This window comes from Giraffa tippelskirchi, chromosome 8, assembly GCF_054371585.1.
Source record: "Giraffa tippelskirchi isolate mGirTip1 chromosome 8, T2T-mGirTip1v1.2.pri, whole genome shotgun sequence".
In the NCBI taxonomy this organism is placed as follows: domain Eukaryota; kingdom Metazoa; phylum Chordata; class Mammalia; order Artiodactyla; family Giraffidae; genus Giraffa; species Giraffa tippelskirchi.
In genome coordinates, this window is record NC_137282.1 from 19094063 (window position 1) to 19112835 (window position 18773).

At 37.5% G+C, this 18773-nt stretch overlaps 1 protein-coding gene and 1 long non-coding RNA gene across 3 annotated transcripts in view; one reads left to right on the plus strand and one right to left on the minus strand.

Moving 5' to 3' along the window:
* The window catches only part of TNKS (tankyrase), a 154687-nt gene that overhangs the window by 102913 nt on the left and 33001 nt on the right, over positions 1–18773 (minus strand). Inside the window, exon 3 of one of the 2 annotated variants that reach the window (XM_081520916.1) lies at positions 12004–12099. In XM_081520916.1, coding sequence (XP_081377042.1) covers positions 12004–12099 — 96 coding nt within the window. Of the gene's footprint in view, positions 1–11982; positions 12100–18773 lie in introns of both variants that reach the window. The other variant, XM_081520915.1, reaches the window with a different exon arrangement.
* Positions 259–4499, plus strand: LOC145517766 (uncharacterized). The gene is made up of 2 exons (XR_014062314.1): positions 259–686; positions 1606–4499. It is a non-coding gene; the product is annotated as an uncharacterized LOC145517766 (long non-coding RNA).

Below are 18773 nucleotides of genomic sequence, written 5' to 3' on the forward strand. Positions count from 1 at the left end.
AGGGGAAAGGGTTAAGAAAAGCACTGTCTCCTAGGTCGTCAACACCCTCCCAGTCCAAAGCTTGGCTAAACTCCTCCCTAAGTAAAAGGGTATACACAACTCTTCTTACCAGCTAGCGCATGTTCCTTCTTGACATCTGCTTATACAGCATGTTGGAAGGTGTGAAATGTAGGTGTAAGGCAAACCCTGATAGAAAATATCAGGCATAAAAGTGGGTATATGTTCAAAGGGGAGGTTTTTGTTTTAGGTCAACTTATATTTTTTGCATCATCATATCCTGCTCCAGTTTCCTCAGCCTTATGAATGAGTAACGTTAGGCAGGCACACTGACAAAGCTGGAGTATAGCAGGAAAAGATGGTTTTCTACAAAAATTCTACTAGGAAACTCTCCAACACTAACTTACTTAATTATGGAGCCTCTCTGATCTGAAATAATTACCAATTACTCCCTTTATGTCACTCAGGGACACCTCATTTTTTAAATAATAAAACTTCACACCATGTGTTCTGCTGCCGCTGCTGCTAAGTCGCTTCAGTCGTGTCCGACTCTGTGCGGCTCCGCCGTCCCTGGGATTCTCCAGGCAAGAATACTGGAGTGGGCTGCCATTGCCTTCTCCAGTGCATGAAAGGGAAAAGGGAAAGTGAAGTTGCTTAGTTGTGTCTGACTCTTAGCGACCCCATGGACTGTAGCCTACCAGGCTCCTCCGTCCATGGGATTTTCCAGGCAAGAGTACTGGAGTGGGCTGCCATTGCCTTCTCCGACCATGTGTTCAATGACTGTTTAAAGTTGCAGAAAAATAAGTCTCCTACATTAGAGCAACTAGGAAAATACTGGCTGCTGGGCTATTCCAACCTTAGGGCTGAGTCAAAGAATAAATGGAAATAATGAACAGCACAGAAAGATGACCATGGAAGACGGGCTTATCTACCAGTTACCAACTGATAGATAAAGCAGCAAGCTGTTGATAATTGTTACTTCTGGTCACAATTATTTCAACTGTAAACTCGTAATTTTGCTTTGATTCAGCTAAAAAAGCAAACATATTACACAGTTACGTTCTCTACAGTACTATATGACTAGAACTGAGAGTCCAATCATACCCCTAATAACTCACAGTTGCTTAAATTTAGGTTTCTGATCAGCAGATAGCTTTAGAAAAATAAGCATGCCATTCAAACTGTCCCTACTGTTCATGCGGTTACACTCAATGTTTAAATATTCAGAGTATATATATAAGAACAGACTGATTCCAAATATTATAAGAACCAATCAAAAATAGTTTCAAGGCTTCTACCTCTAGAAAAATGGAGTAAATGTACTTTTCCATACTTTTCCCATTAAGTACACCTTTAAATGGACAAGGCAATGGCAATCCACTCCAGTACTCTTGTCTGGAAAATCCCATGGACGGAGGAGCCTGGTAGGCTGCAGTCCATGTGGTTGCTAAGAGTCGGACACGACTGAGCGACTTCACTTTCACGCACTGGAGAAGGAAATGGCAACCCACTCCAGTATTCTTGCCTGGAGAATCCCAGGGATGGCGGAGCCTGGTGGGCTACCGTCTATGGGGTCGCACAGAGTCGGACACGACTGAAGAGACTTAGCAGCAGCAGCAGCACACCTTTAAAAACCTGGACATCATATATAAAATATACATAAGAAGACTCTCAATGATGGACAGAAGAAGGCACACTTGTTAAGGACCTTGGAACCCAAGGAAAGACATGGTGGTGAGTTCCCAAGTCCTTTCTGTCCCATATATCCAGACTTTGCAAATATGCAAAAAGGCAAAATGGTTGTCTGAGGAAGCCTTACAAATAGCTGAGAAGAGACATGAAAGGTAAAGGAAAAAAGAAAAGATATATCCATCTGAATGCAGAGTTCCAAAGAATAGCAAGGAGAGATAAGAAAGCCTTCCTCAGCGATCAACGCAAAGAAATAGCGGAAAATAACAGAATGGGAAAGCCTAGAGATCTCTTCAAGAAAATGAGAGATACCAAGGGAACATTTCATGCAAAGATGGGCACAATAAAGGACAGAAATGGTATGGACCTAACAGAAGCAGAAGATATTAAAAAGAGGTGCAAGAATACACAGAAGAACTATACAAAAAAGATCCTAATGACCCAGATAACCATGATGGTGTGATCACTCACCTAGAGCCAGACATCCTGGAATGTGAAGTCAAGTGGCCCTTAAGAAGCACCACTATGAACAAAGCTAGTGGCGGTGATTGAATTCCAGCTATGCTATTTCAAATCCTAAAAGATGATGCTGTGAAAGTGCCACATTCAATATGTCAGCAAATTTGGAAAACTCAACAGTGGAAAACAAGTTTGGAAATCTTGCCCAAAGAAAGGCAAGGCCAAAGAATGTTCAAACTACCGCACAATTGCACTCATCTCACATCTAGCAAAATAATGCTCAAAATTCTCCAAGCTAGGCTTCAACAGTACATGAACTGAGAACTTCAAGATGTTCAAGCTTGATTTAGAAAAGGCAGAAGAACCAGAGATCAAATTGCTAACATCTGTTGGATCATAGAAAAAGCAAGAGAGTTCTAGAAAAACACCTACTTCTGTTTTATTGACTAGGCCAAAGCCTTTGACTGTGTAGACCACAACAAACTGGAAAATTCTTAAAGAGATGGGAATACCGGACCACCTTACCTGCCTCCTGAGAAATATGTGTGTAGATTAAGAAGCAACAGTTAGAACCAGACATGGAACAACAAACTGGTTCAAAATTGGGAAAGTAGTACATTAAGGCTGTATACTGACATCATGTGAAATGCTGGGCTGGAAGAAGCACAAGCTGGAATCAAGATTGCTGAGAGAAATATCAATAAACTGAGATATGCAGATGACATCACCCTTGTGGCAGAAAGGGAAGAGGAACTAAAGAGCCTCCTGATGAAAGTGAAAGAGGAGAGAGGAAAAGCTGGCTTAAAACTAAACACTCAAAAAATGAAGATCATGGCATCCAGTCCCATCACTTCATGGCAAATAGATGTGGAAACAATGGAAACAGTGGGAGACTTTATTTTCTTGGGCTCCAAAAACACTGCAGATGGAGACTTCAGCCATTAAATTAAAAGACACTTGCTCCTTGGAAGAAAAACTCTGACCAACCTAGACAGCATATTAAAAAGCAGAGACATTACTTTACCGTCAAAGGTCCGTCTAGTCAAAGCTATGTTTTCTCCAGTAGTCATAAATGGATGTGAGAGTTGGACATAAGCAAGTTGAGGGCTGAAGAATCAATGCTTTTGAACTGTGGTGTTGGAGAAGATCTTTAAAGTCTCTTAGACAGCAAGGAGATCAAACAAGTCAATCCTAAAGGAAATCAGTCCTGAATATTCATTGGAAGGACTGATGCTGAAGGTGAAGCTTCAATACTTCGGCCACTTGATGTGAAAAGCTGACTCACTGGAAAAGACCCTGATGCTGGGAAAGACTGAAGGCAGGAGGAGAAGGGGACAACAGAGGATGAGATGGTTGGATGGCGTCATTGACTCAATGGACATGAATTTGAGCAAGCTCTGGGAGTTGGTGATGGACAGGGAGGCCTGGCGTGCTGCAGTCCACGGGGTAGCAAAGAGTCGGACATGAATGAGTAACTGAACTGATACAGACTTTAAGAACTGAAGAAGCTAGCAACTCAGAAAACGCCAATAGGTCCAGACAAACAAAAGCCTGTTCTCTCAAGCCAAAGGACCAAGACAGGTACAGTCTAACATGACAGTAAACCTTTAGACAAAAACTGCCTCTTCCAGTTAAATACTATATAAAAAACAACAACAACAAAATAATAAATAAGCAAATAAAAAAAATCACACCTCAAAACAAACAAACAAAAACCTGTAGCTTCACCCCTACTCATGAAGCAAAGGCCTTGGGATGAGCCTAAATTTGCAAGCTCATTAAGAACCAAGATTTCATCTTTTCCAGGTAATAATTAGCCCCTCCTCACCACAATGCTGGTGGAGACAACAAACTTCCACAGATTTTCACTACAGCCCAATAGTAATGAAGTCACTGCTCCTTTCTTCCTATGATGCCAATCAAGGCCATGTGGGGGGAAAAAATCAGCAAGGATAGAGAAGAACTCAACAACACCATCAACGAACAGGATGAAACAGACATTTATAGAATATTTCATCCAACAACAACTAGAACACATTTTTTTAACATGCCCTTTGAACATAAACCAAAATAGACCACATTCTAGGCCATAAAACAAAAAATTTTTAATGAAAAGAACTGAAAACATAACAAGTGTTGTCCAATCACAATGGAATCAAACTAGAAGGTATACTAAAAAGATAACAAAAAATCTCCAAACACTTAAGATTCTGAGCAGCATACATCTACTAAATATCCGTGGGCTAAAGAGAAAGTCTTAGGGAATTAAAAACTAACACATTGAACTGAATGAAAATGAAAATACAAAATTTGTGGGACACAGTCACAGTAGTAATACTTAGAGGGACATTTATGGCACATTAGAAAAGATGAAAAATGACAAATCAGTTTTCTAAACACCTCAAGAACCTAGAAAAACAGTGACATAAGCCCAAAGTAAGCAGAAGTGAAGTGAAAGTCGCTCAGTCATGTCTGACTCTTTGCGACCCCATGGACTGTCCATGGAATTCTCCAGGCTAGAATACTGGAGTGGGTAGCCTTTCCCTTCTCCAGGGGATCTTCCCAACCCAGGGATTGAACTCAGGTCTCTCGTATTGCAGGCAGATTCTTTACCAGCTGAGCCACAAGGGAAGCCCTCCAGAAGGAAATAATAAACATAAGAACAGAAATCTATATAATGGAAAAGAGAAAGAAAGTCAATGAAAAAATGACTAGGTTCTTTGAAAAAGGTCAAAAAACTTAACGAACTTCTAAGCAACATTAATAACACAGAAAACACAGGGATTTCCCTGGTGGTCCACTGGTTAAGACTTTGCCTTCCAATTCAGTGACTGTAGGTTCAGTCCCTGGTGGGGGAGGTTAAAAGCCCATAAGCCTTATCGCCAAAGAAACAAAAAACCCCATAAAACAGAAGCAATGTTGTAACAAATTCAATAATCAGAAAACAAAAAGAGAAAGCACAAATTACATATTAACAGGAACGAAACAGAGGATAACACTATATATCTTAAAGACATTAAAAACTGTCTAACAAAGGAAAACTACAATCAACTCTATACACAGAAATCTGACAGCTTAGATGAAATTCCTTGAAAGGCAGAAGCTACCGAACTCACATTAGGAAAAAATGCATAACCTAGTTAACCCTGTACCAATTAGAGATAAAGAATTAATAGTAATCTTCCAAAAGAGAAAGTACCAAGCCCAGATGGTTTCACTGGTGAATTCAACCAAACATTCATTAAAAAAAAAAAAAAAAAAATCTCTTTCAGAAAACAATCTCATCCAGAAAATAAAAGCAGATAGTTGTTGTTGCTCAGTCACTCAGTCATGTCGACTCTTTGCAAGCCCATGGACTGCAGTACACCAGACTTCTCTGCCCTCCACCACCTCCCGGAGAATGCTCAAACTCATTTCCATTGAGTCAATGATGCCATTCAACTATCTCATCCTCTGTCACCCTCTTCTTCTCTTGCTCTCAATCCTTCTCAGCATTGGGGTCTTCTCCAATGAGTTGGCTCTTCACATCAGGTGGCCAAAGTATAGAACACTTATTCATTCTATGAAGCCAGCATTACCCTAACACCAAAATAGATAAAGGCATTACAAGCAGGGAAAACTACAGAAGAATATCTCTGGTGATGGAAATGTTTTGTATCTTGAGTGCATTGATGTTGTGGTACCATACCACAGTTTCACTAGACATTATTGTTTCACTAAGTGAAAGCAATGCAGAGGGTACAAGGAACCTCCCTATATTATTTCTTACAATTGCATATGAATCTATAATTATGTCAAAATAAAAGTTAAACAAAAATTTCACAGAATAGTTATTAACCCTTATAATACTAGAGTATTAATGAATTCTAACGTCACATGTGATATTTAAGAAAGCAAATGTTAACAGTAATTCTTATAAGAATTTTTTAAAAGAACCGTTTAAAATAACAATTTGGTTGTAGTTGAGGTATTAATACAAAATGCAGTGAACACTCTATAAGGTTGCTACAGTTTACTGGGAAATGACAGTTGCTCTCAGAATACACACTAACAGGTTATTATGCTTCACAAACAGGTGATTTTTGATGAACTGAAAGATCATGCTGGTTTTAACGATGCAGGCCTGCTGGCTTTAATTACACAAAAGGCTGATAGGAAGAGAGTGAAATACTAGAATCTTGGGTTATCTAAACAGAAAGTTTCTATTCTCTTCCACTCCATGTATTTATGTCTGTTGTTGTGTTGTTTAGTCACCAAGTTGTGTCTGACTCTTGCAACCCCATGGGCTGTAGCCTGCTAGGCTCCTCTGTCCATAGAGTTCCCAGGCAAGAATACTAGAGTAGGTTGCCATCTCCTTCTCCAAAGGATCTTCCAGACCCAAGGATTGAACCTGCATCTCCTACGTCCCCCACAGTGGAGGCAGATTCTTTACTATTGAGCCACCTGGGAAATTCATATTTATGTCTAATGGCCTATAACTCATATAAGGCTTACACACTTACATTACTTGAGTTGCCTCTTAATTATGAATAGCTCAAACATTTTGATTATTAGATCTTTCCTTATAGATTCTAAATATTGTTGTCTTAATATTTCAAATGAATGTTGAATTCAAGCCTACTGCCTAGAGAGCAAAGACTTAAGAATAACATTTATAATGTTGGGTAAATCAATTTATTATCCAAATATTTATTATTAATTTATTATTTTATTTACTATTATCCAAATATTGAACTTTTTATAATACAATGATAAATCTTGCAGGCAATATTCATCAGGTAAATCTCGTCTTCAAGCATGGGAGACATAGTAAAAATGTACTACACATGAAAGGCAATAGGCTACACCGTAGTACAGGTGATGTGCAAAACAGTCAATTAACAGAACAACGACCAAAGAAGAGTAAAAATGAGGCCCTGGCTTGACATCTGGAATTCGGATGTGACAGCTGCAGGAAGTTTGATCTTTCCAGAATTGAAATGTTCTCAATCAAAGGAGCTATCCAAGAATTCTGTTGATAAAAGGCTCAGTATATATCTTACCCATCAGGTATATACTGATTACAAAAACAGAAAAAACTTAAATGCATTATGCTTTAAGAGGTGTACATGACTACTAGCAATTCAAAATAATTTTTAAGAAGCAGAAAATGTAATAATCCGACCCTAGATGTACTTGTTTATTCAATAGCTTCACATACTCATCCAAGTCCTGGGCACAATGGAGTGAGCAAGACAGACACAAGCCTAAATTCTTGTGACGCTTTCATTCTATTGGGGCAAAAAAATAATGACAACAAACTAATGCAATGTCAGACACTGTAAAGAAAATACAATAAAAAAACCAAAAGGAAACTAAAGTAAGATAACGGGATTGAGGACAAGAAGCCTTCTCTGAGGAGTAAACATCTGAGTGGAGATCTGACTGATGACCCATGTGAAGCTCTGGGCCAGTGTTCCAGTTTTAGTAAAGAGCATATGTTGGTCCAGACACCAAAACGGGCTTCATCTGTTTGAGCAACAGCAAGCATCTCGCTGTAGCTGAAGCAGAGAGCTCAAGGGAGAACACAGAAGAAGGCAAGATCAGAGATGTGCAAGGCAGGGGTCAGACCATGGAAGGCTATGGTTAGAGTCTAGATTTTATTCAGTGGTAATGAGAATATATTAATAAATTTTCTAATCACAGCACTGATTTATGCTTTAGAAAACTCATTCCAGCTATAGTGGAGGCAGAGAGGCCCATTACGAAGCTACTGCTGTCAGGAAAGAAAGATGACGAAAAGCATGTACTAAGGCTAGGGTAGTGAAGCTGGTAAGAAATGGTTGGCTTGGGGATTTGAAAGTATGGTAGACCTGAACTACTGATAGGTTGGTTTTGAAATGTGAGAAAAAGAAAGGAATCCTAAATTTCTGCTTAACTAAAACCCAGCAATCAAACCTACAGGGTTCAGATCATTTTAAGTATTCACTGATCATGCTGAAGGTTTTCATTTTATCTGAAAAGTAGGAGGAAGCAGTGGAGCAGAATAACAGCAACACAGAAAAGAGATAGGATTCCAGATAAATTTTGTTGATTTAGCACACCAGGCTCAGCAAGCTAAACATTAAGACCCCTCAATGTTGCCTTTAGACTGAGTCACAGCTGATTCCTTCTAAAAAGGGAGCCAAAAGCCAGCCATCAATCTCAGATTAGAATTTCCTCAGAAGTGCAACGAATCCAGATTAAAGTTTATTCTTGAGACACCCTGGTGCAAATACATCCCTCTTCCTTATTCCCCTACCCCTAAATCTACTAGGAAACTTCTGGGACAAATTACCTTGGCAACCCTGTGATCACCTAAACTCACTGTTACATCCCTGTCATCCTTGGTTCTGTCAGCCATAACTCTCCTTTGGCCATCTAGCCTTTCCCAAACTCTCAGCCTCAATCTGCTGTCACGTCTTGTTATGACCCAACTCCCCACTCTGCCCCACAGAATCCCCTTTACATGATTAACGAACACTGCTACATCTTTATCCTCTTCAGTGAACACTCCCTTTGTCACTCACCCTCAATTTACATGTAGCTCTCTCAAAATAATACCACATACAGTGCAGTCCTTTGAAAAGGAAGTCCCTCATTCACCAAATTCTCTGTTTCATTCAGACATAGAGACGTGTGTGGATGCTAAAACTGAATATGGTAAAGAAGATAATGCCAATGGGATTGACAAAATAACTCTAAATTCATAAGAAAGAATAAAGAATGAAAACAATCTACCTAAGTGGTAAACACTACAGGATTAGCTCAAAAAACTAAAATGTATCCATAGAAGGATACCATGAAGTCTTTATAAATTCATGTTGAGGAAGAATACTTAGTACCTTCTGGGGATATTCACATAACTCAATTTTTAAAGAAGATTATTAAGCAATATATAATGTATAAGGCTGATTTGATTACAGAGAAAGAAGAATGTGGGGTGTGTGCACTAAGAAAAAAAGGTTATAAATAAAATATACCAAAATGTTCTCTCTAGGTGGCAGAATAATGAGCATTTTTTTTCTTTTGTGTACTTTTCCTATTTCCCCCAATTTCTAAATGAATATATTTTTATACCTAGGAAGAAAGGTCAAAATAAATAAGTTTTTAAAAATTCATCATCTTAACACACCGAAACTGCTCCTCAATGAAATTTACACAGGCTTGTTTAAACTTTTCCTATTCTTGTTTCCTAAAAAACAAACAACAAAAAAAGCAAAACCATCTCCAAGTCCTTCAGTTGACTGCCCAGAACTTCAGACTTATAAACCAAAAACAAAAAGCCCTTAAGATCTCTTCTAAGCATGTCAGTCACTTAACATAATTCAACAAAGTTTAATGAGTCTTTCCAATTAATTATTCTCTTAAAAATATCTAAATGACTATCCAAAGCAGATGGCTATATGTTGGGGTCCCTTAGCTGTAAAACCAGAAGTATGTTGTTGTTTTATACAGCTCTGTAAAAACCCATGCATTCTTTATACGAAGAGGGTATTAGTCATTTACATATTTAAAATATTTACATGTTTAAAATATTCAGTAAAAGGGATTTTCACTTTGCTAATTTCTTTTAAAGATTATACATATACCTACACACAATTTTGGCTAATGCACAAAAACAGTAACATAAAAAATACTGGAAAGTCATCTTTGGCAATTAAATTCCCAAAGAGGAAAAAAATTAAGAACAGAAACTTCCCCCTCAAGGTAAGTAATGGTACTACAACTACATCTGGCATAAAAATAACGACACATCATCCAGAATAATCTCTAATAACTGTAAATTGAGGCTTTCCTTTGAAAAGATTCTCTTTTTATCAGTGCTCAATCTTTTAAATTTAACTTTGGAAATATTACTTCCACCATAATTTCATCAGAAAGAACTGCTTAGAAGAGAACCTGATGGGCAGAAACATTTTAGAATATATTTCATTGCATTATATAACACAAATGTATAAATATCATTAGCTTATATTTTCCACAAACATTTTCCACTAGAATGTTTTTCTTATAAATCATACCTGAAAAGTTGTATATCATTTCCAAGAGAGCATATTCTTGAAAAAAACAATTAATGAGCTCAGTATTATGACCAAGAAGAATTAATACTTTCCTACTAAGCAAAATACACGCTAGATGCTTTTCAAGCGAAGTTTAATAGACATGGTATTGGCCCTTCAGGAAATCTTTGGGGTCTATGAGTTATTCTGCCAAATTTCTTTCCCAGACTAACAACAGGCAATATAATCTCCCACGAAATTCATTTCCAATTAGAAGATAGCTTCTTGTTGTTAATAACATATTCAAACTTTGTCTTTTAAAAAAAGTGAAAGTGGATCTAAGCAGTGCCGCAGTAAATGAACAAATCAACAAATCTAACACATGGACAAGGCAGGTGGTGAGGGTTGAAGAGAAGGAAAGGTCAGAGGGAGGACACAGAGGCAGAGATAGTCTTGGTCAGCTTTTATAACATCCCTCTCTTGCTGTGAATATTTCTCCTTTGGTCAGAGACCACTTCAAGGATGCAACTGTTGCCCAGGGCTTTGTTAAATGGAAAAACTGAAAGGCTGTGGAACCTAAACAGCAGACCTGAGGCTAGGGACTTTCATTTCATTATTTAAAACTTCATAATTACATTTAAATGTTTTCTTATCTACTCTGGTTTAAAATAGATTCATTCCTCTAGTGTATGTTATCTTGATTCAGCAACTGAATCACCTAACCTTTTATTTAGATAAATCAGATAACTCAGATTTAGCAGAGATTATATTAATTTTAACACTGAGGGAAGTTGTCTTTCTATGCAGAGTAATTAAGCAAAAGTCCACATATTTTTAAACCTTCCTGTATATAGATATTTTTCATTCATGTCAGGGACTTTGTTAAAAATGGACTCTAAATTTAAAAGTGAATACAAGATTTATTTTTCTCAAGCTTGGACAAATTTAAAAGGAAGTTAAAATTCATTTACTTTCATGCAACCTACAACAATACTGTTAGCACTGCAGTGACTAAGAGGCTCCAGATTACAAAGGTCAGTTAAGTAAAAGGCAAAGGCAGCAGAACTCAGATGCTAAGAATAAAAACAAAAATAGACCCAACGCAGCATTTTGCGAATGAAGATCAATGAAAACGGGTGCTCAATATCACATCACTCACAGCATTATTTCCTACGTTGTTATTCAGAGCCTTTCTATTCCAGCATTCCTTCTTGGCTGTTCTTGACATCTGCCTTAATAAAACCAATACTTAAGCCCCAGTTTTTATTATCTGAAGTAAAAAGGCAATGCATGGCCTCCGTTAAAAAGTACTTACTTAGTTATCATGGGGAGAAGATAATGATAAAAAATATAAATAGAGTGGCAAGAGAGGAGCAGCACTATATTTTATTTAACTATTGACCTAAGCAATAAGGCAGCAGGTTGTCTTTCCAATCAAAACTACTTTTATAAAGTAACGCAAATGCCCTTGCTTGCTCCATAGTGAAGGTCTCCACAAGAATCAACTGAAAAGATGAAGTACAGGAAATGAGGATCCAAGCCATAAAAAAAGAAAGTCTAAAATATGAATAATTATGTTTTCATTTCATGCTGTAATTCTCAGAAATTCTAAGCAGAATAAGCAATCCTATTGCTTCTGCTGTAACAGTATAGCAATTAAGGTTAACAGTTAATATAACAAATCAATAATAAAGTAGAGGTAATGGCATATATTTTTTGAGCTTTTATGAGTAGGAAAAAAATAAAATAAAATTCAGAGCATAAAAGGTTTTATACAAGCAAGCTGATAGATCTAATAGCTAGTAGACAGGATAACGGGGCAGCTCTGTCTCCTTACCTGTAAGGACAGCTTTGGCTGAAGGATCTGCCAGGTCCAGGGCTGACTTCCCATCGGTGTTCCGAATGTTTGGATCAGCTCCGTGCTGCAGCAGCACTGTGCAGGGAAAGCAGAAACAGTATCTTACCTCGGGGATACAAAGATTATTTACTGGTAAGTGTCGCCTCGGCATGGTGTAGGCATAAACATACATTGCACGATTTTTTTTCTCTTTCAAGAAAAAAAAGCAAAGGAAGAAAAAGCAAGAAAGGAGGAAAAAAAGCACTGCAGCAAAGGCTCCTCTCTAGAGTACAGCGAAGTTGGCAACTTGTGGTACAGTATTATCACGTGACTGAACATCATAAACATGAAACTAGAGAAATCTTGCCACAGACAGTTTGGGTTTGCCTCCTTCGGGCGGCAGGATGGGGAGCTGTGTGCTCGCTGCCTCGCACTGGGAAATCCGCTCACGGTGAGCCTGCCCTGTCTTTCCTACCACTGTGGCTGCTTGTTGCTGCTGCTGCTTCACTGCTGAACTTCCCACCGCTTCCTCGTTTCAGAATGGCTGTAATACTGGGTAAGCCTTTTAGTGCTCACCGCTTATATATGTGGAAACTCACCAGAACACACTGGCTAGCTTCCAGGAAGTTTACCAGACACAGCAATGCATGCAACTCGGGTTCCCTGCAGCCAAGCTGCAGAAAACAACTGCCTTCCACAATAATTCTGGCCGTCAAAAATTTTTAGAGTCAGAAATTCGATCACTATAATATATGCTGAGGAATGAATGTTACACATGCTATTATGGGTAAAAAGTAGCTATAGAGAATTTTGAGAACTGTAGGCCTCCAAAGGAAAGAATCACTGTTTAATTATTAATTCAAAAGATTTCAAATACATCTGGTATGTGTGTGTATAGGGATGTTCAATCACAAGATATTTTACCAGTTCAAATTTAACACAAGATTTTGTGTACTCCTGGAGAGAACAGGAGTTGTTACCATTTACCAACATTCTATAGGATAAATGTAAAACAAAGCAGAAATATTCAATTCAAATAAATGGTTAAAGACACTATATAATGACTGTTATGTGTCCCAGATTTTCATTCATTAATAGTCTCATGCTAAAGTACATACAATCTTTTGGAATATTGGGAACGCAATCCTCATATATTACTAAATCATAAATCCTGCTATTTATAAGGCTTTTCCTCTCCCTTTAATGCACCAGCCACTTAGTCAATGGCTTTATTATAAGGTACAAAGGAACAGCCTTATCTAGATTTGGGAGGCAGCTGCTAGGACAAAGTACACCAGCACCTCTTGCACTAAACCTTGGGTACTTTGAGATTTGGGGTAATAACAACTAGCCACGGCTTGAAAAGATGCAGTGAGATTTTGTCAAGACTGTCTATAATATTTCATTCTAGATTGTAAGCAATGAACATAATTCATTTCCATATGTTTATAAAGTGACAAGAGCTAAGTAGCACCAAATAGCAAGTACCATAATATCAAACATCATAGTATCAAACTGCAGTTATTCTTTCATCATATAATGAATAAGCTTTCACTGCAATTATGTAATTTTTTATTCCAAGAAGAAATCCCAACATGAAGATTTGGCTTGTAATGGGTCTATATCATGAAGCAGGCTCATGTATCAAATGTAAAGATGACAGTTATTGCTCTGTCTTTAGTTGTTGAGTGATCACATGCAAAGGGTAGGAAAACAAAGAAATAACAGCTACCATGAAAAGGTGTTTTTTTTTATTGCATACTTTGAAAACTTAAGAACCTGCTTTAAACAAGAAGTAAAGAAATATGTTAGTTTAACAAGCCTTGATGATAATATGATGGGAGCTTTGACTTTGCAGTTTAATGAGTGGCAGAGGCAAAACACTGAAAGCCTTATTGATCCTCCAAAAGTCATCTAAAGCCTCAACCTTAGCTGTTATATCTTTGCTATCTGCAACAGAAATCTGCCCTTACAGTTTAGCTGCAGTTTTGTTTTAGCTCACTTTTAAAGGATTAATCTTTTCACTAGAAATACCTGTTTTCTTAACATTTTTGAGTCATATACATTTCATTCACTGGACTTGAACACACAAATATCACTGCAGAGTTATGTAGCAACAGGGAAGAAGCTGGATTTTCCAAGCCAGATGCTCATAACAAAATTCAAATATCAAACCATTTAAATTGAGCAGATATGGGTAAAAAACTCACAATACTGAGCAGAGGTAGGAGCTTTAGGAGCAATAAAGGTATCTGTAACTGGACCAGAAAAGATCTAAACTTACGTAAGTTTTTAGAAAAGGACAGCACTGAGGAGATTAAATGAGAACAGAAAATGGCAGCAAAAGTACTAAGCACAGAGACTGATAATACATATCAGCTAATAATAATATTTAAAGCACATTTTAAAATTTATTTGTACTCTCAACTCTAGCACTAACTACTAATTCTATGCTTTGTCCTAGAGCCAAACCTTCAGACTTTAACTTGTTCTGTAAAGGCCCAGAGAGAAAATATATTAGGCTTTATAGATCATATGGTCTCTGTCCCAGCTACTCAGCCTTGCTTCAACTCCATCATTATAGAGGAAAAGCAGTCACAGACAATACTTATAGGATGTGTGTGGCTCTGTTCCAATAAAACTTTATTAAAATTTGAATTTTGTATAATTTTCACGTATAAGAAAATTTACTATTATGGTGAACTTAAAGAAATCACTTAAAATATAAAAACAATTCTTAGCTTAAAGGACATATCAAAAAAAAGGGGCAAGCACAGCCCATAGTCATAGTTTGCCAACCTTGACCTTGGGCAGTAACAGACAAAGTGTGGGCAGGGATAGACCAAGTTCGGTCTATGGACTGTTCTAGTCCCAGAATTCTCTGTAATCGACATTGAGATAACCACAAAAAGTAAGAAGCATTTAAAGCTGTATATGTCATGTAAAAATTACTTTTTCCAGTACTTTGTCTTTATTGTAGTTTACAAAATTATTGGCCTGCCATTCATTGAGGAAGGAAAAAAACTGGTCCCTAACCACAGCTTGAGGAGCACAACTTGGACAATTACCAGGTCTACAAAGTGAAGGAGTTGGACTGTACCGTTCTTAGTCACTCAGTCGTGTCCAACTTTTTGTGACCCCATCGACCCCATGCAACCCCACCATGGCTCCCCTGTCCATGGGATTCTCTAGGTAAGAATACTGGAGTGGGTTGCCATATCCTCCTCCAGGGGATCTTCCCAACCCAGGGATCGAACCCAGGTCTCCTGCATTGCAGACGGATTCTTTACTGTCTGAGCCACCAGGGAAGCGCTAGATAGATGATTTCTAGGTATTGAGAATGGTCTCAGGGCTTCCCTGGTGGCTCAGACAGTAAAGAATCCTTCTGTGATGCAAAAGACTCAGGTTTGATCCCTAGGTTAGGGAAGATTCCCAGGAGAAGGGAATAGCTACCTACTACAGTATTCTTGCCTGGAGAATTCCATGGACAGAGGAGCCTGGGGAGTTACAGTCCACGGGGTTGCAAAGAGTTGGACACTAACAAGGGACAAACACTTTCTTTGTTCAGAATGGTATCAAATCCCTGATGATGCTTTTAGATTTACAGTCTAAGCATTAATATCTAAAATCTTAAAAAAGAACTGCCTCAAACAGACCTTTTTCCTCCCTTGCTTTAAGTCAAAGAAAAAAGAAAGATTTATTTATCCTAACACTAAGAAAAACAAAACTAAAAGTTGAGACCATAGATCAATGAAAGTTGTAGGGTATATACAAAAAAGTCAACTTCTTGAGCAATTGCTCAAGTCAACTTTCTGTTTCACATTATTCTCCATGAAGATTTGTGTGCCACTATTTTCTAATACCAGAAGAACAGCACATACATAGGGCAAAGATAACAACCATGTCTTTCAAGAATGTCAGTCTGTACGTGAAGTGGTGACAAGTAGGACTCTCAATGCTGAAGGCTTCAAAATTTGCTTTCAAAGTTCTGTGCTACCAAAATGAATAATAAAATATGACTACAGATAAATAATACAATAAGAAATTCATTTTGTAATAGATTCTTCTTCAAAAGTAGCACATATGTCTGAAGAAAGTCCCCCAAATATACAATCAATACACAAAATAAGTTTGAAGGAAACATAGGAAACTAAGATCTGAATGATATTCAGTATGTAAATCTGAGACTATTGGAGACATTAAAAATCTCTTTACAATACCTTTAAAGAATTAGGGCATTATCAAACCTCAAGTCCCAAATGACTAGGCTGTACATCTCAAATTCATTTATCTCCTTTGGAAATCAGAAGAGTGGAGAAAATATAGCAGCTAGCATACATAATAACAGGGAGTTAAAACTAAGGTAAGATCCCAATATTCAAAATGATACTCTCAAAAGAGCTATGGCAAGAAGGACATGTGATTTTCCTATTTCTGGGGCAAATGTTCGACTATAGTAAACCAGATTCAGAGAGCATGCCTTCAGCCGGTGACCAATGAAGCAGAGATAGAAATGGACTCATTTAATTCCTCAAAACTATTAAATTTAAGTATTCACACCATTTTAATTCTTCCAAACAAAAAGAAATATTTTTATATATATGTAAAAAAGTCTCATCAAATTCCTAGAAAAAATATGAAATGCTATAATGGTAAGTTATATTTAAGTACAGGCATTAACAACTGATTTAAGAATACGGAAGAAATAGAAGCAATGTGAATTTCCCAAGCTAAAAATGCAGCAAGGCTTTTAGTTAAATTATGAAAAACCATTTTGTATAGTTTTCACTTTTAATGGCAGAAATTCACCTATTAAACTATGGTAAATTCCTTGTTATGTGAATTTTAGAGCTACATTAAGGATCTAAAACTATTCATCACAATGAACAGATATTTAATTTTAAAAGAAGCTATGTTTATGTTGAAGTGTTTTACAAGTATTTCAATATCATCTTACTCTCTTAAGAGTACAGAGATACTCATTTGACTGAGTTTCTAAAATTAAATCATACAAAGCATTAAGTTTATTAGATTTTTCAGCAAACAAAATTTTTTACATTTTAAAGCAAAATACTACGGAATCAAATTTTAACTAGCTATAATCTTCAATGCATAAGACAAAAAGATACACAACCTGCTAGTATGCGAAAAGATGCTCAACATCATCATTCAAAAGAAAAATGCAAATGTAAAAGATGGGCAGTAATCCATCTTTTATTATTAACAATATTAAGTATTAGTGAGAATATACTAAACTGGAACTCTTACACATTGCTGGTGGGCATATAAAGTGGTACATAACTACTTGGAAATCAATTTGGCAATCACTTACAAAGGTAAATATACACTACTGTTACATGCTAACATCCTACTTTTAGATATTTATCCAAGAGGAAAAGAAATATGGCCATACAAAAGACCTGCACATGAATACTGCGTGTTTGTTTAGAACAGCAAAAAAATGAAAAACATCTCAATATTCATCAACAGGTGAAAAGATAAGCAAATTTTAGCATATCCATACAAAAAAACTCTACTTAGCAATTAAAAAAAATAAACTATTAACTTACACTTTGCCAACAAAGGTCTGTATAGTCAAAGCTATGGTTTTTCCAGTAGTCATGTACAGATGTGAGAGCTGGACCAGAAAGAAGGCTGAGTGCCAAAGAATTGATGCTTTCGAATTGTGGTGCTAGAGGACTCTTGAGTGTTTCTTGGACAGTAAGGAGATCAAACCAGCCAATCCTAAAGGAAATCAACCCTGAATATTCATTGGAAGGACTGATGCTGAAGCTCCAAAACTTTGGCCACATGGGAAAAGCCAACTCACTGGAGAAGACCTTAATGGTGGGAAGAATGAGGACAGGAGGAGAAGAGGGCAACAGGGGATGAGATCGTTGAATGGCATCACTTACTCATTGGACATGAGTTTGAGCAAACTCCGGGAGATGGTGAAGGACAGGGAAGCCTGGTAGGCTACAGTCCATGGGGTCGCTAGGAGTCGGACACGACTGAGCAACTTGACTTTCACTTTTCCCTTTCATGCACTGGAGAAGGAAATGGCAACCCACTCCAGTATTCTTGCCTGGAGAATCCCAGGGATGGCGGAGCCTGTGGGTTGCCGTCTATGGGGTCGCACAGAGTCGGACACGACTGAAGCGACTTAGCAGTAGCAGAAGAGAAATTTACTGACCTCGAAAATATGTCAATAGATATTTCTAAGAATGCTACAAAGAGAAATAATCATGGACAAAAGATGGAGTGAGAATGTCACATAAGTTGTAATCAGTCTTAAAAGATAAAGAAACACACACATATTTGAAGAAATAATGCCTAAGAGTTTCCTATAACTAATAAGACAAAAAAAAAAAAAAAAGATGGCAATTTACAGGTTCAAGAAGCTCAAACAGGATAAAGTCAATGATACAGCAAAAAATATTACACATATAAATTAGGAATAACTACTATAAAAAACAGCTGATAATTCAAGACAAGTCAATACATTAATAGAATAACAGTATAACACCTTAGAGGTAAATATCAACAATTTGCGAAACTACCATAACTATAGCATGTGCTCAGTGGCTCAGCTGTGTCCAACTTTCTGCGACCCCATGGACTGTAGCCCACCAGGCTCATCTGTCCATAATCTTCTCCAAGCAAGAATACTGGAATGGGTTGCCATTCCCTTCTCCAGGGGATCTTTCCAACCCAGGGATCGAACCTGTGTCCCTTGTGTTTCCTGTATTAGCAAGCAGATCCTTTACCAC